This window comes from Trichosurus vulpecula, chromosome 8 (genome assembly GCF_011100635.1).
Source record: "Trichosurus vulpecula isolate mTriVul1 chromosome 8, mTriVul1.pri, whole genome shotgun sequence".
NCBI lineage: Eukaryota > Metazoa > Chordata > Mammalia > Diprotodontia > Phalangeridae > Trichosurus > Trichosurus vulpecula.
The window spans coordinates 32,051,968-32,069,745 of NC_050580.1; the positions used below are offsets into that span (position 1 = coordinate 32,051,968).

The following is a 17,778-nucleotide window of genomic DNA, read 5'->3' on the forward strand; positions in this document are numbered from 1 at the left end:
AGTTTGGACTGGACACTTCAAGGCTGGAAGGGACTTTTAGCTGACCCCTCCATTTTACGGAGGAGGAAACAGGCTCAGAGAGAGGAAGAGACTTGCTTAAGGTCACATAGTGAGTGAACAGAGAGTTAGGATGTTAGGATTTGAACCCAGACCTCCCAATCCCAAGTTCTGCCTTTCTGATCCGAAGGTCAGTGTTCATCATTGTTCCCCTGGTGCCTTTCTTCAAATAGGAAACAGACTAGATTACTGTTGAAGTAAGTGTAAACAAACCCTCATTAATGCTGCTCTGAGAATGGAAAAAAAAAATTTATTTTGAACAGGCAGATAATTTGCAAACAACAAGACTTTCTAATAAGTGTCCCGGGGGAGTCCGGAGTAGTTTCATAATGGGCAAAAATTGTTCTTTGACTTCTCTCTCTCTCTCTCTAATGTGGATGTCATTCTACTCGGTCAGGAAACTGTGACGTCGGCTCTTTCTGGTCAGGGGTGGAGGATTCAGAACCTGCTTTCAGCTACAAAGAGCTCCCAGCCACATTTCCCAGTCGAGACGCTCAGTGGAGGCTGGAGCTGGTCACCATGCAGCATCCATGGATACATACCCGCAGGACACTCCTAGCTCTGTCTCTCCTGCTCTTTCTGGAGTCCTTCGTCCAAGGTAAGGCTCACTTCTGACTAAGCAGCAGGGCCACTGAAACTGATAAGTGTGGGGGAGTCATCTGGGATGGTGGAACACCCTGGTAGACTGGGCTTTTTCTGATGCCTACATAACCATCGATCTTTCCTGGAAGGCAGCTTAGGGAGAAGCTAGTCGACCCCCTTGTTTTACAAAGGGGGAGACTGAGTCTCAGAGAAGGGCAAAGACTTGCCCAAAGTCACACAGCAAGTAGGCAGCTCAGACTCAAACCTGGATCTCCATTCCAAATTCAAGGAAAATTCGGTCTCTCATAGTGGGTGTCGTCTTTCCCACCCTTCTAAGGGCAGCGACATGTTATTTTGCCTTTGCGTGTTCCTGATTCATACAAATGTGTACAAAAATAAGTGGCAGGAGTTTGATTGTGCCTCTTATCCAATTGGAAATGGAGAACCCTCGATAAAGTCCCACTCTGGTGGCTCATTCTGGTACAGAGGGCACTCTACATTCTCTAAGGCCATGTAGGCAGAGATCAAGCTCTGGAGGGTCCTTCCCACTGGAAAGACTTCACAATGGGCTTGTGAAGGGCCTTCTATCATCCTAGGATCAATTAAGCTAAAGGGGGGGAAACTGAGGCTGGGAGCAAGGCGACGAATTTTTTCAGCCAGTGAGACACATGAAAACCACCTGCTAAGTGACAGATGGTTGTGACCTGGTTGGGTGCAACACCAGAAAAACCAACAGCCTTAGAATACTGAAGAATGGTATGAAAGGCCACATAGCTACATAGAGTATTGGGTTTATGTGCCGAGTCTGACACTAGCTAGGAGAGCCTCTCAGTGAGCGCTCAAGGCCACTAACTCTGAGACAGGGGTTCTTAGGTAGTATTGGGTAATCCCTTCTTAAAATAATGTGATTTAATGCATAAAAAGCATAGGTTTACAAGAGAAACCAATTATATTGAATGCAGAGTTGTTTTTTTTTTTAAGTTCATGGCCCTCAGGTTAAGAACCCCTGCTCTAAGACTTTACAGATGAGATGGCGATCTGTATCAATGAAGGGAGGGTCCACACTAGGAGCTCCCCACACTGGACAAAATCATAAATCTAGTCCCCTACAAACAAAAAAAAATGCAGAGATAGGATCAATAGATTAGGAGATGAAAGGAACCTTGGAGACCAGACCAACCTCTTAATTTTACAGATGAGGAAACTGAGGCCCTAGAAGTATTTGAGGTGGGATTAGAGCCCAGATCTTTCTGACTTTCAATCCAGCTTTTTTTTTATGTGGGTTGATGTTTTAAGATATTATGGATGTATTATCTTCTCTCTTGATCAGACCTGAAGCACTGCCTGATTGTTGCTTTAAAGGGAAGAGATTTAGCAAACCTGAATTTTGTGTTTACTTGATTCTATTTTTAAATTGACTGGTTAGGATCAGGAAAAGGAAACCCTTTTGTGAAATATGTAATTATTCACCTGATTTTCAGCAAGTTGATCAGAGAGAAACCTAGCAACTCTGTGGGCACCTAAAGGCAGGACAGTTTAAAGAAGATGCCCTGGGTCTATGGAATGAGCCCAGGATGTCTGGTGCTGAGGAACACCTGAGCTCAGGTCTCGGCCCATCCCTGTCCTGCACTTACTAACCTGAGTGACACTGGAAGAATAATTTCACCTCTTCCAGCTTCAGTCACATCCATCTGCAAAATGGTAGTTGTGATCCCCCAGTTCCCTCCTGGGTAATTTGGTGACAGGTGACTTTGTTTAACTAAAGCTAAACAAAAATGTTGAAAAGGAAGGACCCTTGAACAGTTGGCTCCTTAGGAACAATGCTTTTTCCTCGGGGAAGGAATGCGAGGGCAAGAAGATGGCCCAGTCGACAGAGGGACCAATTTACGGGGGGTCAGTGTCTTAAAGGAAATGTCGATTCACCGTGACACAAATGCGCTGGATTTGTTTCTTCCGAGTGACTTCTGGGTGTCATCCTCTGGGCTTCCGGTGGAGACACAATGTTGTTCTCAGTTGTGGTTGATGTTTTGGAGCATGCTAATCTCCCCTCCCTCTCACCTGGGACGTTACAGGCCTGGGGGTCTCTGCTGGCTGTGCTCAGACTGAAGATTTTAAAATTGCCGAGTTGCTGGATCCCTTGGTTTAATTAATTATTTAAATCAACACCACGGCTATGGCTATTCTTATTTTCCTAATGAAGAAACCAAGGCCCAAAGTTCAATGACTTGCCCAAAGTTACCCAACTTGCAAGTGTTAAAGGCAGAATTTGAACCCAGGTCTTCCTGACTCTGGGTCCAGCACTTTATCTTCTCACTCTGCTATGCTATCTCTAATTAAAGAGAAAAAAAATAAGACAAAGTCTAAGCTAATATATTATCTAGGCCAGGGTTCTTTCCCTTTCTGTGTGTCTTGGACCCCTTTCAACAGCCTGCTGAAATGCATGGATCCCTTTTCAGAATCAGATTTTTAAATAATTGAATAAATTACATAATTGTATCTAGCAGGGTGCTATGCACAAAGCAGGCCCCTAATAAACATTAGTAAACAAACTCTGTCTGGGCAAAGACTTGAGAACTTGAACTTCCCTCCCTTTGCTACAGCGGTGGAGGGACAATGGATGTGGAACATTCCATATGTAGCCTCTCTTATCTTTGTTACCCCTGAAGGCTCTCCTCGTAGCGAGGAAGGAGGGACATATTGGGAAATTAATGTGGTGTAAAAAAAACCAAACTGCATCCATCAAAATAAGATATATTTTTTTAATGTTAACTTGTTGGTGGGACATTGAATGAATGAGCTAATATCAGTATTTCTGATCCACATTTCAACACAATTTTGGGCTGTTTTTGTTTTCAGAATTTCATGAACATGTTACATTACCCACAAAGGGTCCCTGTGATTTTTTTTTTTACTGGCATTCATGCTCATCATTCAATGGGGTGTTTTAGATGTATGGGTCTGAGAGAGAAGTCAACATAATTTTAGTAAGCCAACTCAAAATTATTTAATAGACTCCTCAGAGGAAAAATTTCCTTAGAGATATGACTACATCTGGATAGAGCATTGTGTTTAGTTCTGAGCACTGCATTTCAAGGATATTGATGAACTGGAGAGCATCCGAAAGAAAAGAACCTGGCTGAAGAAGGGCCTCTCCATAAGGGGATCGGTTGAAGGAGCTGGGAACAGTTAGCTTGGAGAACTGGAGACTTCACTGGAGACATGAGAGCTGTCTTGTAGTATTTGAAGGGCTTGGACTTGCTGGGACCCAGAGGGCAGAGCTAGAAGCACCAAGCGGAACTTACACAGAAATGAATTAGGCAGGAAACACTTCCAGACAATTATCCCAACGTGTGACTACCTGGGCTGCTTTGAGAGCTAGTGAGCTCCCCGTCATCGGCTGTCTCTAAGCAAAAGTTGGGTGGTTACTTGTCCTGGTATGCTGCAGAAGTGGTTCTTGTTCAGGCACAGATTGGACAAATGTTCTCCGATGTCCCTTCTGTCTCCAAGATTCTAGGAAAAATGTAATTGGCAGGTACAAGTTGGAATCAGTCCTAAACAGAGAAAACCCCTAGAAATTTAGATAAAGTCATGCTCTGAAACTGAAGCTAATAAAAATTAACAAAAAGTATAGAAGATTAGTCAACTCTAGGAATAACTCACCAGAGCCATCTGTCAATATGCTAATAAAGGGATTATGGTACTTTCTCCAAAAAATCCCATCACGGAAATACCCTTGTTAAACTTGTTGTTCAGTCAGGTCTGACTTGTTACCCCCAGGGAAAATGTTTTCTGGGCAAAAATACTGGAGTGGTTTGCTATTTCCTTCTCCAGTGTGCCCCCATTTTACAGATGAGGAACTGAGACAAATAGGGGTTAAGTGACTTGCCTAGGGTCGCTATAACTCAATAGGTGTCTAAGGCTGGATTTGAACTCAAGTCTTCCTGACTCCAGGCTGGTGCTCTGTCTACTGTGCCACCTAGCTGCCCCTGTTAAATCTGTGACAGATGTAAAAGAAACTGTAATTTAATGAATTTATAAACTTATCTTAAGACACAGCAGGAAGGGTCTAGAAAAAGAAGAGCCAAGAAAATAAGAATTTCTTCCTGTGGGTACAATGATCATTTCTAAGCTGATGACTTCTAGATCTACATGTACATCCCAAGTCTCTCTCCTGAGCTCCAAGTCCACATCATCGACTGCCTCTTAGACACCTTGAACTGTATGCCCCACTGGCATCTCAAACTCGACTTATCCAGAATGGCCCTCAGCATCTTTCTATCTAAACCCTCCTGTTATCGTAGAGGCCACTACCATCCTTTCAAATGTCCAGGCTCAAAGCCTCCCTGTCATTCTCGACTCCTCAGGCTCACCTCATAGAGCCAATCCATTGCCAAATTTTGTTGCTTCCACCTTCATGACATCTTTCCTGTCTCTCCCTTCTCTCCACTCATATAACCAGTACTCTTTGAAATAGCTTTCTGATTCATCTCTCTGCCCTTAAGTTTCTCCCTGATCCAGTTCATCCTATGGTCGAGAACCACTGTTTAACATTAAACTTTGTCTTCTCCTTCTCATCAACCCATCAGAACCCAAGAGGTACCTTACAATGTAAATCCAACTCTATCATGCTAAATTCACTTTCTAGCAAGACGTGGTTGAAAAGATGGATCTGTTCTTTTTTCCCCAATGGATGGAAAATTCTTGCAAAGATTGTTAAGAGTGGGTCCAGAAGCTCTGAGAGCAGCCTGGCTTAAGGGTTCAGTTCCACCTGTGGGACCTCACTTAACCTCTCAGAGCCCCTAGGCTGTTCTCGAAGACTGCGAAGGTGGACCTCTAGCAGATCCCCATGGATGGAGGATGTTTCTCTGCTAGGACATCACAGGTCAGAGTGAATCAGAAGAGATTTTAAACTTCATCCTATGTGCATTGTGATTTAAAGGAGCCCTATGCTTTCTATAATTCATATATATATGTACATATATGTGGAATTTGTCTTTTTTAAAAAGAGGGAAACAACATGAAAACAAATACGTTCCTGCCTTCAAGGAGCAGATCTAGTAGGTTCTGTCCTCCTTAATTACATTGTCCCAGGACCTAGCCACCAAGGCTATCTCATCCCGCCCCCCTCATTTTACTGGCAGCTCAGCAGACTTGCAGGGGGTACAGCCCTGCACTTGGAATCAGGAAAGCCCAAGTTTGACTCCTGCCTCAGATATTCATTGGTCCTGTGACTCAGAAAAAGTCACTAACTTCTCATGAATGAATGAAAAAAAAAAACAACTATTAAGTGCTTATTATGTGTTTTACCTAGTCAGTCAACAAGCATTCATGAAGCCAGGCTGGGTGATTGGGGACTACAAAGAAATCGATGATCTAGTCCCTATCCTTAAGGAGCTCACATTCTAAGGAGGAGAGAAAACACACAAAGAAAGTTTCAGCTGCAGGGCATTCAAAGGTCCCATGATCCTTAGGCAGCATCAGGAAGGCAGATGGTAATTCATCTTCCTTAGGCTCATTTCCACCCACAAAACAATATCTAATGCAGAACCATTTGACAGGGGCAAAGAGTTGAGTGGTGAGAATTTTTTAAAAAATAATTTATTATGAACTTAAATTTAGATATCAACCAAATCACACTTACACTACCACTACTTATTTGAAAAATGCATTTCAATGTATAAAATCCCCCCAAATAATAAAATTACTCCTTCTGTTTTCCCTTTAGCTGTCACTGTTTGTCCATTCATCCTTATATCTTTTCATTATACACGTATATATACCTATATGTGTATTTCCATTATATATGTGTTTGTATGTACACACATGTGTTTGTATACATATGTGCATACATGCGGGTGTGTATGTGTGTATACTATGTCCTGTGTATGCTATGCATTTTTCAGAGAACTTCCTTTTCTGAGTCTTCAGTAGCTGAGGCTGCTGAGGTGGGAGGCAGGCACAGGCAATGGCTAGGTCCCTTCTCCACAAGGGTTGCTCCATTGGATGGTGGAAGATTTTATTAGTAAATGGGGCTAATAATAGAACAGACCTCCTACTGTTGTTGTCTTCTATGGCCATGGGCATTCAGCCTTGGATCATTTTATGAACATGAAGTCTAATCTGGCAGAGTTGGATAGTGAGGGCGAGACCACTTCTTCCGGAGTGGTGCAATCATGGGTATCATCATCATCGTCATCGTCGAGTCACTTAATGCTTTAAGCTTCGCAGAGCACTTGTGGCAGGTAGATGGTATAGTGAATAGAGTGCTGGGCCTGCAGTCAGAAAGACCTGAGTTCAAATCTAGCCTCAGACCTTTCTGTGTGACCCTGGGCAAGTCACTTAACCGTGTTTGCCTCAGCTGGAGAAGGAAATGGCAAACCACTCCGATATCTTTGCCAAGTCAGACACAATCGAAAATACTGGAAACAACAACACTTACCCACAGCCATCAGGCCGCACACCCCCAGCAAGTTTTTATAGGTTGCTTCCACCATGTCCAGTGCCCTGCAACAACATGGCCAGGCCACAGTGGAAACTCATCAATAGAACTGGAACTTGAAAAGGCAGGAATCCGCCTTCTAGAGCACTGTGATGGGAAAGTAGAGAGCACACTGGACATTTTTTTGTGTGTGCTCACTAATCTATCCTGGGGGAAGCCACCTCAGTAAAACTGACAGAGTAAGTCAAGTGACTTCTGGTCTTCCAGACTTCTAAAGCATTGCCAGCAGTGTGGGAAAAATGCTGAGAAGCCCATAGGAAAAACTTGCTTGGGCTGCATCTGCTTATGTGTGTATGAGTAAAGGAGTGGGGGGACGGGACACGATTCTCTTTTTGAAAGTAAAACTCCTAAGTCTTTTTATTCAGTTTCTCAGTCATGCTTTGAGAACCTACTTAGTGCAATGCCTAACTCTAACCCCTGAAAGATCAATTAACAACAACCACAAAAATAATACTAGGTCTTCTCTGTATGTGGCATTTCATCTCCACCTCCTTCCATTTGTACAAGTAACACCTCATATCTGAAAGCTGCTTCCTCCTTAACTCCATTTTCCTAGCTTCCTTCAAAGCCCAGGTAATAAGAAAGACTTTGGCAGACTGAAAATGAAGCCTGCCTCCTCAAGAGGTGGTGGGAATGTCTTTAGACATCGTCTTTGTGGTCATTTGTTTTACTTAGCTGGGCTTTGTTACAAGGGGTGGGTGAGAAGAGTCATAGGGAAGGAATGGCTAAATTTAAAAAAAAAAGCATCTGGGGAGTCCCTGACAAATTGGAGAAGTTCCCTGAGTCTCCCCCGATGCACTTGTCTTACACATCAAACTGATCACTTTTTTTTTTAGTAGCATGGCTCAAACTTCCTCTCTAACCATTTCCATAGGCTCCAGATTGTGCTCTTTCTCTCTTGAGATTACCTTGTGTTACTTTGTGTATCTTTTGTAATCCGTTATACTGTGTAATGTATGTATATCCTCTCAGAAGAATGGAAACTCCTTGAGGACAGGAATTGTTTCTTTTTTTTTCCTTTGTATCCCCAGTTCATAGTTCAGGACCTTGAACATAGTAAGTGTTTAATTAATGTTTGTAAAATTTAATAAGACTCATCTCTTGCCCTCCAGTTTACTCTCTAGCTCCTGAGGTCCTCTAAGTAAGACTCCTTAGGAAGGTGTAGTGTCCTGTAATACTGGGAAAATTAGGAACCCCTGAGAAACCCCTAGCTACTGACAAGCACCCCCAGAAAGAATGGACTCAGATCTCTTCGGCATTTAGCAGATATCCCTGGGGCCCTGCAACTCCTCCAAGGAATGTCAATAGATAGGACCATCCCACTGAAGGATAACCTGGCAGACCCTTTCTGTCTAGTAGATATCCCTGGGGCTCCGTGACTTCACCAAGGAATGTACATGAGATTATCCCACTTTACGATAACCTGACTGAATCTTTTGATCAGCCAGGACCTTTGTTCCTGTTCCCCCCCCCCCCCACCCTGTGACCTGGCCTGTAGGTTCCAGGAGATAATTAACCACTGTACCCCCACATATCCTATATAAGTCAAAAGTCACCCCAGCACGGGGCCATTGATTTGTGGTTGCCGTACCCCGATGGCCGCCGGCTAATAAATTCCCCATTTAAAACTTATACTCCGTGGCATGTCTCACTCGCTTCTGGTACGACATGTCAGAGAAACAGTCCGGGACATTTCCCTCAGTTTCTTGGATAATGTCCAGAATAAGGAGCCTGTCTCAGCCAGGGCAGGATGGAATGGGGCCACTCCCACAATGAGGGGAAAGCAGCCTTTGTTCAGTCTCTCTCCTCTCCTCAAGCCCCACCCCCAGCATAGATGGCTTCAAAGTTTTGTGCCCGTTAATCTCAATCTATTGGGGGGTGGAGTGGCGTAGAGGGCGGTGGAATTCTATGATCTAATAGACTTAGGGAGAAAATAGACTCCTTACTCTAAAGCAAAGTATCAAGCTCCCATTAGGCAATCAGTCTCATATGAGTAGGTGGTTTCCACTTTCTCTTTATGGTTCCTCATAACTGAGACATTTGAATTCTGGGAGTGTACAACAGCCCCCAAAGTGGTGAGGAGGGTGAGTTCTTGGAAATTATCTGTAGCTATTTCACTTAGATACTTCCTCCACTTACTTCTCACTGTTTATAATAATTATTGGCATTCATAAATTTACAAGATTTACAAAGCTCTGGCCCTGATAAAGAGATAAGAAACTGTACCTTCCTTCTCTCTTTGCAGAGGTGGGGGACTATTGGTATGGAACATTGTATATACTGTCAGACTCAATTGATATGCTAGTTTTGATAAATTGGGCTTTTTTCCCTCCTTTTTATTCCTTGTTATCAGGGAAAGCTCATCAGTTAAGGGAAAAGGAATATTTTTTTAAAAAAATAAAGTTGATGCAAAAAGAAGATATTAATAAAATTTACAGAACGATTTGCTTCAATCCTCTCATTTGTGGTAGTGAATGGAGTGCATGCTTTGGAATCAAGAGCACCTGAGTTCAGATTCTGCCTTTCCATACTTATTGGCTGTGTGGCCCCAAACAATTTGCCTACCCTCTCTGAGCCTCAGTGTTTTCATCTTATGCCGAAGTGCTGTTGGAAGTCTCCGATGAGATCTATGTAAAGGGCTTTGGAACACTTTCAAGCTCTATGCAAATGGCAACTCTTAATCATTCAGTCACCGTGTTGTGACCCATGAGCCAGGAAGTTTTTGTTGATGGCAATATTCTGTCTTACCTGATGAAAAATACCCCCAGTGAAGTTTACATCATGGAAAGGTCGGTATTGGCTTTCCTTTCCACTTCCTGTTATAACCGATATTGCTTCAGACTGTTATGTCTCTGGTTTTTCTAAGCAAGCACAGGGTGAGGAAGACGATAGATGTCTCCCTCTGCTGGAGAATGCAAGTTTCAGAAAGATCTCTGAAGGAGTTCACCAATCCTGGGAAAATAATCATGTCCACTCCCATAAGGCATGTGGTTGTCACCCCACTTTTCCTGGGGTTCAGGTTAAGAAGTATTCGTGCCCATGACACTATACTACAGGTTGGATACTAAGCATTTATCTATTTCTATCCCAGCTCTCTTGGCTTCCCATAGGATCCCAGGATCCCTGGGACTTGTGGTGGAGTCCCTAAAAAAAGTGAAGATACAGAAGAAAGGAAAAGGCCCAACGGGACAAATGGTGGGGGGGAGAAGGAAAAACATAAGTGCTCACATAATGTCTCTGGTCTGTCAACCTACCTTGTAATCAATCAACCAGCCTCCTATGTGCCAGGAAGTGTGTTAGGTGCTAGGGTTTCAAAGACAAAAACCAAAAGCCCTAAAGGAGCTGTCATTCTGTTGGGAGAGACAACTTGGACATATTTAAATAAAATCCATACAAAATGATTTGGGGTCAGGAGAGAAGTATTGACAGTTGAGAGGATCAAGAAAGACTCCATCACACTTTACTCTGATGTCACATCTTCAAGAGCCTGCACTCTCAAAGGCTATGCTAGCAGAGGGCAAGTTCTGGCAGACTGTGCCATGCTGGAATGCCATTTAATGCCACCCAGGGCAGGCCGTAGACAGAGTTTCCTTGCTGAAAACCAGCCTACCTGAGTAAAGTAAGGCTTGTCACCAATGGGCTGGCCCTCTGGTGGATAGACACTTTGAAGTCCCATTTCTTGAAGAAATGCTTCATTTACAAAAGAGATGAAAGGTAAAGAAGTGATTACTGCTTTTAAAAGGCAGCTGTTTTGTTCAAGAGAGGAAGCTTTATGGCTGTATTGAAAGACAACATAATCACAAAGAGTGAAAACAGTGTGCAAAGGAAACATTTTAAACTATAAAGTGGAACACTTTCAAAATGACACACAAATAGTTCAACATTTCCTTGTGTTGTTGATCTGACTTTTAAATAACTTTCAGAATTAGACTCCAACACTTATAATTAGGAAATGAGAGCTGTAAGTAAGTCACTGGGAACCATATTTAACAAAATACATATAAAGTCTATAGGAAATTGATTTAAAAGTTAAAGCGAAAAGAAACACTACACCGAAGGCACTTTCCCCATCAGGCATCTACTCTCCAAATTTTAAATGTGATGAACAGAAGTCACTACATAGTTGCAATGCTAAAAACATAAAACAAGATTAGTTATTGAATATGCAGAGAATTCTGCCACAAAGCTAGTCTCTCATTTGCCAGCTGTTCCAGTAAAATATAATCTTAAAACATCAATGGTGATAACGGTTTAGCTTACTTTCAGTATACAGAAAGTAAGTGCACATCCTGCTTTTAAAAAGAAGACCATCGGGGCAGCTAGGTAGCATGGTGGTTAGAGCACTGGCTCTGGAGTCAGGAGGACCTGAGTTCAAATTCAGCCTTAGATACTTACTAGCTGTGTGACCCTGAGCAAATCACTTAACCCTGATGAGAGAGAGAGAGAGAGAGAGCACTTATTAAGAATCAATTGTATCCCAGGTACTAGGTGAGATAAGAGGAATACAAATACAAAGAATGAAAATGAAACAACCCCACTTTTAAAGTGTTTACATTCTAAATATAGCATGAAATTATATGGCTAGATGGATCTGTCTCATAGTGAGAGCAAGGGATAGCTGGTGTCTAGACTCATGGTCCATTTGGTATTTAATGTCAATGGCATGCAATGTCAAGAGACAAAAGAAGAAAGCCTCCAGCTGGTTGAATTCCCTTATGGGAATGGATAGGAGTCACAGAGGATAGGCAGGCATGGATGGGTTGCTAACTGCAACACTGAAGAGAATGCCCACATTAACGAGATCACAAATCCATGGGAAGATGGAAATAGTTAAAGTCACCTCCCTGGGGTTTTCCTTTAGTGTCTTTATACTTGATTTTAATCATTTGTGAAATGGTATAAACCTACCTCCACAGTATTCCATTAGATGGATGCTAAGAAAGAAATCTATAGATTGCCTCAAGTTTGTTAAAGCTGGATGTGGTGAGAAGTAGAAGGATTCATTCAGATGTCCCTAATTATGTGTGGGCACTTCATTTGCTCAGGTTTTCCTGCCCGGAGGGCAAGATACCACTGGGTTCGGTGCCGCCCAGATAGCCTTTCTGCCAACTGCATTGAAGAAAAGGGGCCGTGGTTCAACATGCCTGAAGGTGAAGAGGGTGGGATTGTCAATCCTCCAGTGGATCCATATCTGTAAGTAAAGCAAGCTTCCTCCTTCTAGACACTGCACAGAGAGGGAGCAGCAGGTAGACTGGAAAGTTCTGGCAAATTCTTTGTCTTTCAAAAAATAGTTAAGCTCTTTTATTACAAATTTTGTGACAATCAACAAAAGCAATAAAATAAAATAAGGAACAAAACGAAAGGGGAAACAAAAACAAACAAGCATTTATTATGCATTTACTATGTGCCAGGCACTGTACTAAGGCTAGGGATACAAATACAAGCAGAAACAAAGACAACACCTGCCCTCAATGAGCTTACATTCTAGTGCGGAAGACAGACAACAGGAAAGGGGGCTAAAAAGCTGGGGGTGGAATGGAGCGGGGAGTGAAGGTACCTGACATGGCGCATGATTCTGAAGTCAAGAAAGCTGGGAACGGGGCTGGGAGGGGGACTAAAAATAACAATAGTGGCACCTCCCATTTGTCTAGAAGCTTATAACTTACAGAATGCCTCGCTCACAATCCTGCCAGGCAAGTAGTCCTGCTATCAGCACTCCCATTTTACCGATGCTGTTTACAATACTTTTGTTACATGCAGAGGCAGCTTGGTATAGTAGGTAGAGGACTCCCCTTACTGGCAAGAAGACCTGGGGGTTCTTGCACTAGCAGTGTGAACACAAACAAGTTGCATGACCTGTCAGTGTGTCCAGGCAACTTCCTAAGACCATACTGTGACTTACAGATCAGTTGCTATTCTGTGTTAGCAGAGAGAGTTTTCACACCAGGGAGTTCCCCTCACTGATAATTACAGGTCCAGACAAAAATATCTGTTTGGCTGTATGCATGTATATGTATATGTATGTGTGTACATGTGTGTTTATATATGTGGTATATGCATATTGTGTATTGTATGTGTGTGTGTAAGTATGTATGTATGTACGTATGTATGGGGAGAGAGGGGGGGAAGAGAGAGAGAGACAGACAGACAGACAGAGACAGAGAGAGAGACAGAGAGATAGAGAGGCAGGCAGGCAGCAGTCTGGTGCAGTAAATAGACTGGATTCAGGACCAGGATGACCTGGATTCAAGTCCCAACTCGGGCACCTATTGGCTGTGTGACCCTGGAGTGATTACTTTACCTCTTAGCATCTCCAGAAAGTTTTCTAAGTCAGGGGCTCTTAACCTTTTTTTTTTTTTGTCAGAGACCTCTTCGGCAGTCTGATTAAAAGCCATGGCTCCTTTCTCAGAATATTTTAAATGCATAAAAATAAAATGCAAAGAATTATGAAGAAAATGATTATATTGAAATACATTTATCAAAATACTTAAAAAAAACCCAAGATTGTTTAGACCCTAGATTAAGATCCCCCAAATAGAGAAAGAAGAGGAAAGGGTCCAGGGCAGAGCCCTTGGGGATACTTCCAGTGAAAGGGTGTGTTTCAAATAAAGATCCAGCTAAGGAGACTGAGAAGGAGTAGTCAGACAGGTAGGAGGAGAACCAGGAGAGAGCAGTGTCATGAAATCCTAGAGATGAGAATATCAAGAGGAGGTTGATCAACAGAGTCAAAGGCTACAGGAAGGTCAAGAAGAATAAGAGATCATTGGTAACTTTGGAGAGAGTTGAATGAAGCCAGATTGCAGAGAATTGAGAAGAGAAAGAGGAAAGGAAGTGGAAGTGTGGGTTGTAGACAACCTTCTCAAGGAGTTTGGGGAGGGCAGATAAAGGCTGATAGCTAATGGAGATGGACAGATATAGTGAGGATTTCTTGAGGCTGGAAGAGAAATAGAGGTATTTGTAGGCAGTTGAGAAGCAGCCAATAGGGAGAAATAGAAGATTAGAGAGTAAGGATGATGGAGGGAACAACCTGCTAGAGAAGACAGGATAGAATGGGATTGAGGGTGAATGTAGAAGGGTTTGCCTTGGCAAAGAGACCAAAGTGAAGGAGGGGATGGTGGCAGAAGGCATCCAAGGGTGTGAGATGAAGAGGGGAGAAGAGGGAGTTCCTGGTGAATGGCCTCCATTTTTCCTATCTATCCATCTATCACATATCTATCTATCTATCCATGCACACATATACATATATGTACATACCTACTCATCTCCTCCAACTAGACTGTAAGCTCCTCGAGGGCAAAGACTATTTTACTATTTGTAGCCCCAGTGTCTAGCAATGTCTGACACATAAGTGTTTAATGTGCATTGACTGATGGATGGGTTGTTGTATCATATTGGATGTGTGATCATGCACCTTTGTTCAAAAAAATGGTCAGTGATGGGGAATCTGCTCCCCACCCCCAAGGCAGCCTGTCTGTGAGGTAACATCATATTCTGTTGTAAAGATTTTTATTCATTCATGGGTTCAACTAGAGGCCACTTGAGGCCTTCCCCTTTGAAATACTGTGATCCTAGAAAACGTAGCAACCCCATTGCTAGTCTAGGCTTTAGCCTCAAATAATAATACAAATAACCAGCTTCCTCTGTGTCGTTCTTTTGTTGGTCTTGAACAAACGGTCTTGCCTGGTGTCCTTCGTGGTATATAAAGCCTGACTTTCATTTCTATTCTTCTTCAGAATGAAGAGACCCCAGGACACAGTTGAAAAGACCCTTTTCTCTGAGGAAGAGCCTTGGTCTATCTCGGGCTCAGGCTCAGGCTCGGGCTCAGGCTCTGGCAGCGGCTCTGTACCTGAAATGGAAACTGAGCCAATAGATGAGGAGGATTTCTACAATTTCAGCCCGTCAGAAGATGAGAATGTTGAGCAAGAGCTAACGGAGGAAGAACTGATCATATAAATATGGAAGCTCTCCCCACACTGAAGGCTGACCAGACATCTTCTGGGCGTTATAGAAAAGAAACAATTAGCTCCCGGACAAAGTGCTTTGTAAAAATGTCACCCTTCTGGAGGAGCTCCTTCAGTCTGTATCTCTTTTTCCTCAGTGCAAATCTTAACCAAATGTACATTTATACATGAATGCAATCACCATCCCCTCTTGTTTGCTCACACATCTCCGGTCTCCAAGCCTTTGCACAGCTGTCTCCACACCGGGAATGTATTCCCTACCTCTACCTCTTGGACTCCCTTCTAGCTTCCCGTAAGGCTCAGCTCACATGCTGCTGCCTCCATGAAGTATTTCCTGATTCCCCCAGTCTTCTCTCTTTCCTCAAAAATTTTTGTATTCACTTATCTATGATACCCATTATATCTCCCCCATTAAAATGTAATCTCCTTGAGGGCAGGAACTGATTTTTTTTTTCATTTGAACCCTTCAGTGCTTTGCAAATAGACGTGTTTAATAAACTTTTCTCAAACTGAATATAGAATGGTAGAGCTGGAAGAGATCTTAGAGATCATCATACCCACCCCATTACACAAGTGAAGAAACTGAGGCTCACAGAGGCCAAGTCACTTGTTCAGCATCACAGCTAGTGAAGAAGCAGGGGTTGGGTTCATACAGAGTACTTGGGGTGGCAGGCCCAGTGTGCTTTGCACTGTGTCTGTTGCCACGATCTCTGAGTGTTTCCTCTGTGTATAAAAGAGATCAAACCTTCATACCGTGAAATCATGGAACCCTGTTTGCCCAGAGCAGTGGTGTCAAACTCAGCTAGAGACAGGACCACTAAACAGGACCATACATGAGGATCCGCCCCTGTGGGCTGCCCATCAACCTAGAAAACCACAAATTAACTAGGTTTTATTGTATTCTTATTTATTGTATTAAATATTTCCTAATTACGGTTTAATGTCATTCAGGCCACACTGGGGAGTGTTGCTCATCACATTTTAGACTGTCAGCACATTTGACATCCCTCATCTAGACCATCTGGGTTGCCTGAGGTTCATGAGACTAATTGAAAGGGGAAAAAATGAACCTGGCTTTTATATCTATATCTATATATCTATATGTATATATATGTATGTATATACACACATACATATACATACACACATATGTATATATTTGTACGTGTGCATATATGTATATAGACACATACAGATATACATACGTACAAATACACACATATTTGAGAAGCAAAGCATTGGGGAGATGATGCTGATTTCTGAACTCCCTCCTCCATTCTTGGAGCCGTGATTCCATCAGAGAATGGATTCCTCCAAGTTCTGATTTTCTTCATGGGAAGGTTGAAGTGAAACTGATGCCTTGTAAATTTCTCCATGTCTATTTGGGGTTGGTCACATAGCATGGAGCACACAGCTACCTTCTATTGTTCCTTGTTTAATTGGTTCCTAGGGCTCAGCCATTATTTTCCTGGTGCCCTAAATCACTCTTATCCTGATAAGATTCTGAATGGACAGGTTCATGCCTTTTTCTGAATCTAATATTGCTTCATCTGCTTCCCTGGATATTAGTACGTGCTTAATGTTATCTAATTAAAGCAAAATTACTATGAAGCCAGCATGATGTTGCCTGCAGTCTCTGCTCCCAGGCCAAGAATTGTTTTTAAAAATTACTTGTCCATTTTGACTAGTCCTCTTAAGAGAGTATGCTTAAAACATTGTCTGCAATGAGAGTAAAAGGTGTACATAAAACCAGTGAAAGTCACTCCACAGAAGACAAGAGCCTCCCTAATCACCACATTTTCTGGTTGAAAGGGACCTCTATGACCATTTAGTCAAATCCAGACTTGAGTAAGAGTCTCCTCTGTTATCTCTTCAACAAGTGAAAATTCAAGGGGCAGCTAGGTGGCACATGGATAGAGCACTGGCCCTGGAGTCAGGAGGACCTGAGTTCAAATCCTCAGACACTTGACACTTAGCAGCTGTGTGACCCTGGGCAAGTCACTTAACCCCAATTGCCACAAAAAACAAGTGACCATTCAGCCTTTGTGGGAAGACTAAAAGCAAGGGGATGCCAGCACAGAGGCACTTAATAAGTGCTTTTTAAATTGAATTAAATTGACTTGACTAGAATTGAGTGGAACTGAACTCACTATCTCACAAAGCACCCGTTCCACTTTTGGACAGCTCTCTCTCTCACTGTTAGAAAGTTTCTCCTAACATCAGCCCGAAGTTTGCATCCTGGCATCTTCCATCTTGTGCTACCTTCTGGGGTGGAGCAGCCAACCCCTTTTCCCCATAGGATGGCCCTTCAAATGCTTCAGTTCAATCAAAAGGGGATCTTTAAAGATCCTTCCTCTGGCTTTGTTTCTAAGGATGCCCATAACTCTGTCCTCTTTCATTTCTCAATGGAAATGAAAACTTTAGCACCAATTCAATAAAACCCCTTTCTAGAGACGATGACCACCATGAGAAATTAATAATAACATTTATAAAGCACTTACTGTGTGTCAGGCACTGTGCTAAGCACTTTTCAGTTATTATCTCATTTGAGCCTCACAAGCGCCCTGGGAGGTAGGTGCTTTTATTAGCTTCATTTTACAATTGAGGAAACTGAGGTAAACAGATGTGAAGTTATTTGCTCACAGTCACAGAGCTAGTAAATGTCTGAGGCCAGGTTTG

The 17,778-nt window shown here is 42.7% G+C and overlaps 1 protein-coding gene across 1 annotated transcript; it reads left to right on the forward strand.

Annotated features, from left to right (window-relative positions):
- Nucleotides 1-488: 488 nt before the first annotated feature.
- On the forward strand, nucleotides 489-16,032 carry SRGN (serglycin). Its single transcript, XM_036735631.1, has 3 exons — nucleotides 489-655; nucleotides 12,184-12,331; nucleotides 14,872-16,032. The coding sequence occupies exons 1-3, from the start codon at nucleotides 577-579 to the stop codon at nucleotides 15,089-15,091; spliced, it is 447 nt and encodes a 148-aa protein (XP_036591526.1). The 5' UTR covers nucleotides 489-576; the 3' UTR covers nucleotides 15,092-16,032.
- The last annotated feature ends 1,746 nt before the right edge of the window (nucleotides 16,033-17,778 follow it).

What these genes read in the sequence shown, in the direction of transcription:
- SRGN (XM_036735631.1), top strand. Translation starts at nt 577, where the DNA reads ATGCAGCATCCATGGATACATACCCGCAGGACACTCCTAGCTCTGTCT. An exon ending in TCTGGAGTCCTTCGTCCAAG is followed by an intron (nt 656 to 12,183) that starts GTAAGGCTCACT and finishes TCATTTGCTCAG; the next exon opens with GTTTTCCTGCCCGGAGGGCA. An exon ending in CCTCCAGTGGATCCATATCT is followed by an intron (nt 12,332 to 14,871) that starts GTAAGTAAAGCA and finishes ATTCTTCTTCAG; the next exon opens with AATGAAGAGACCCCAGGACA.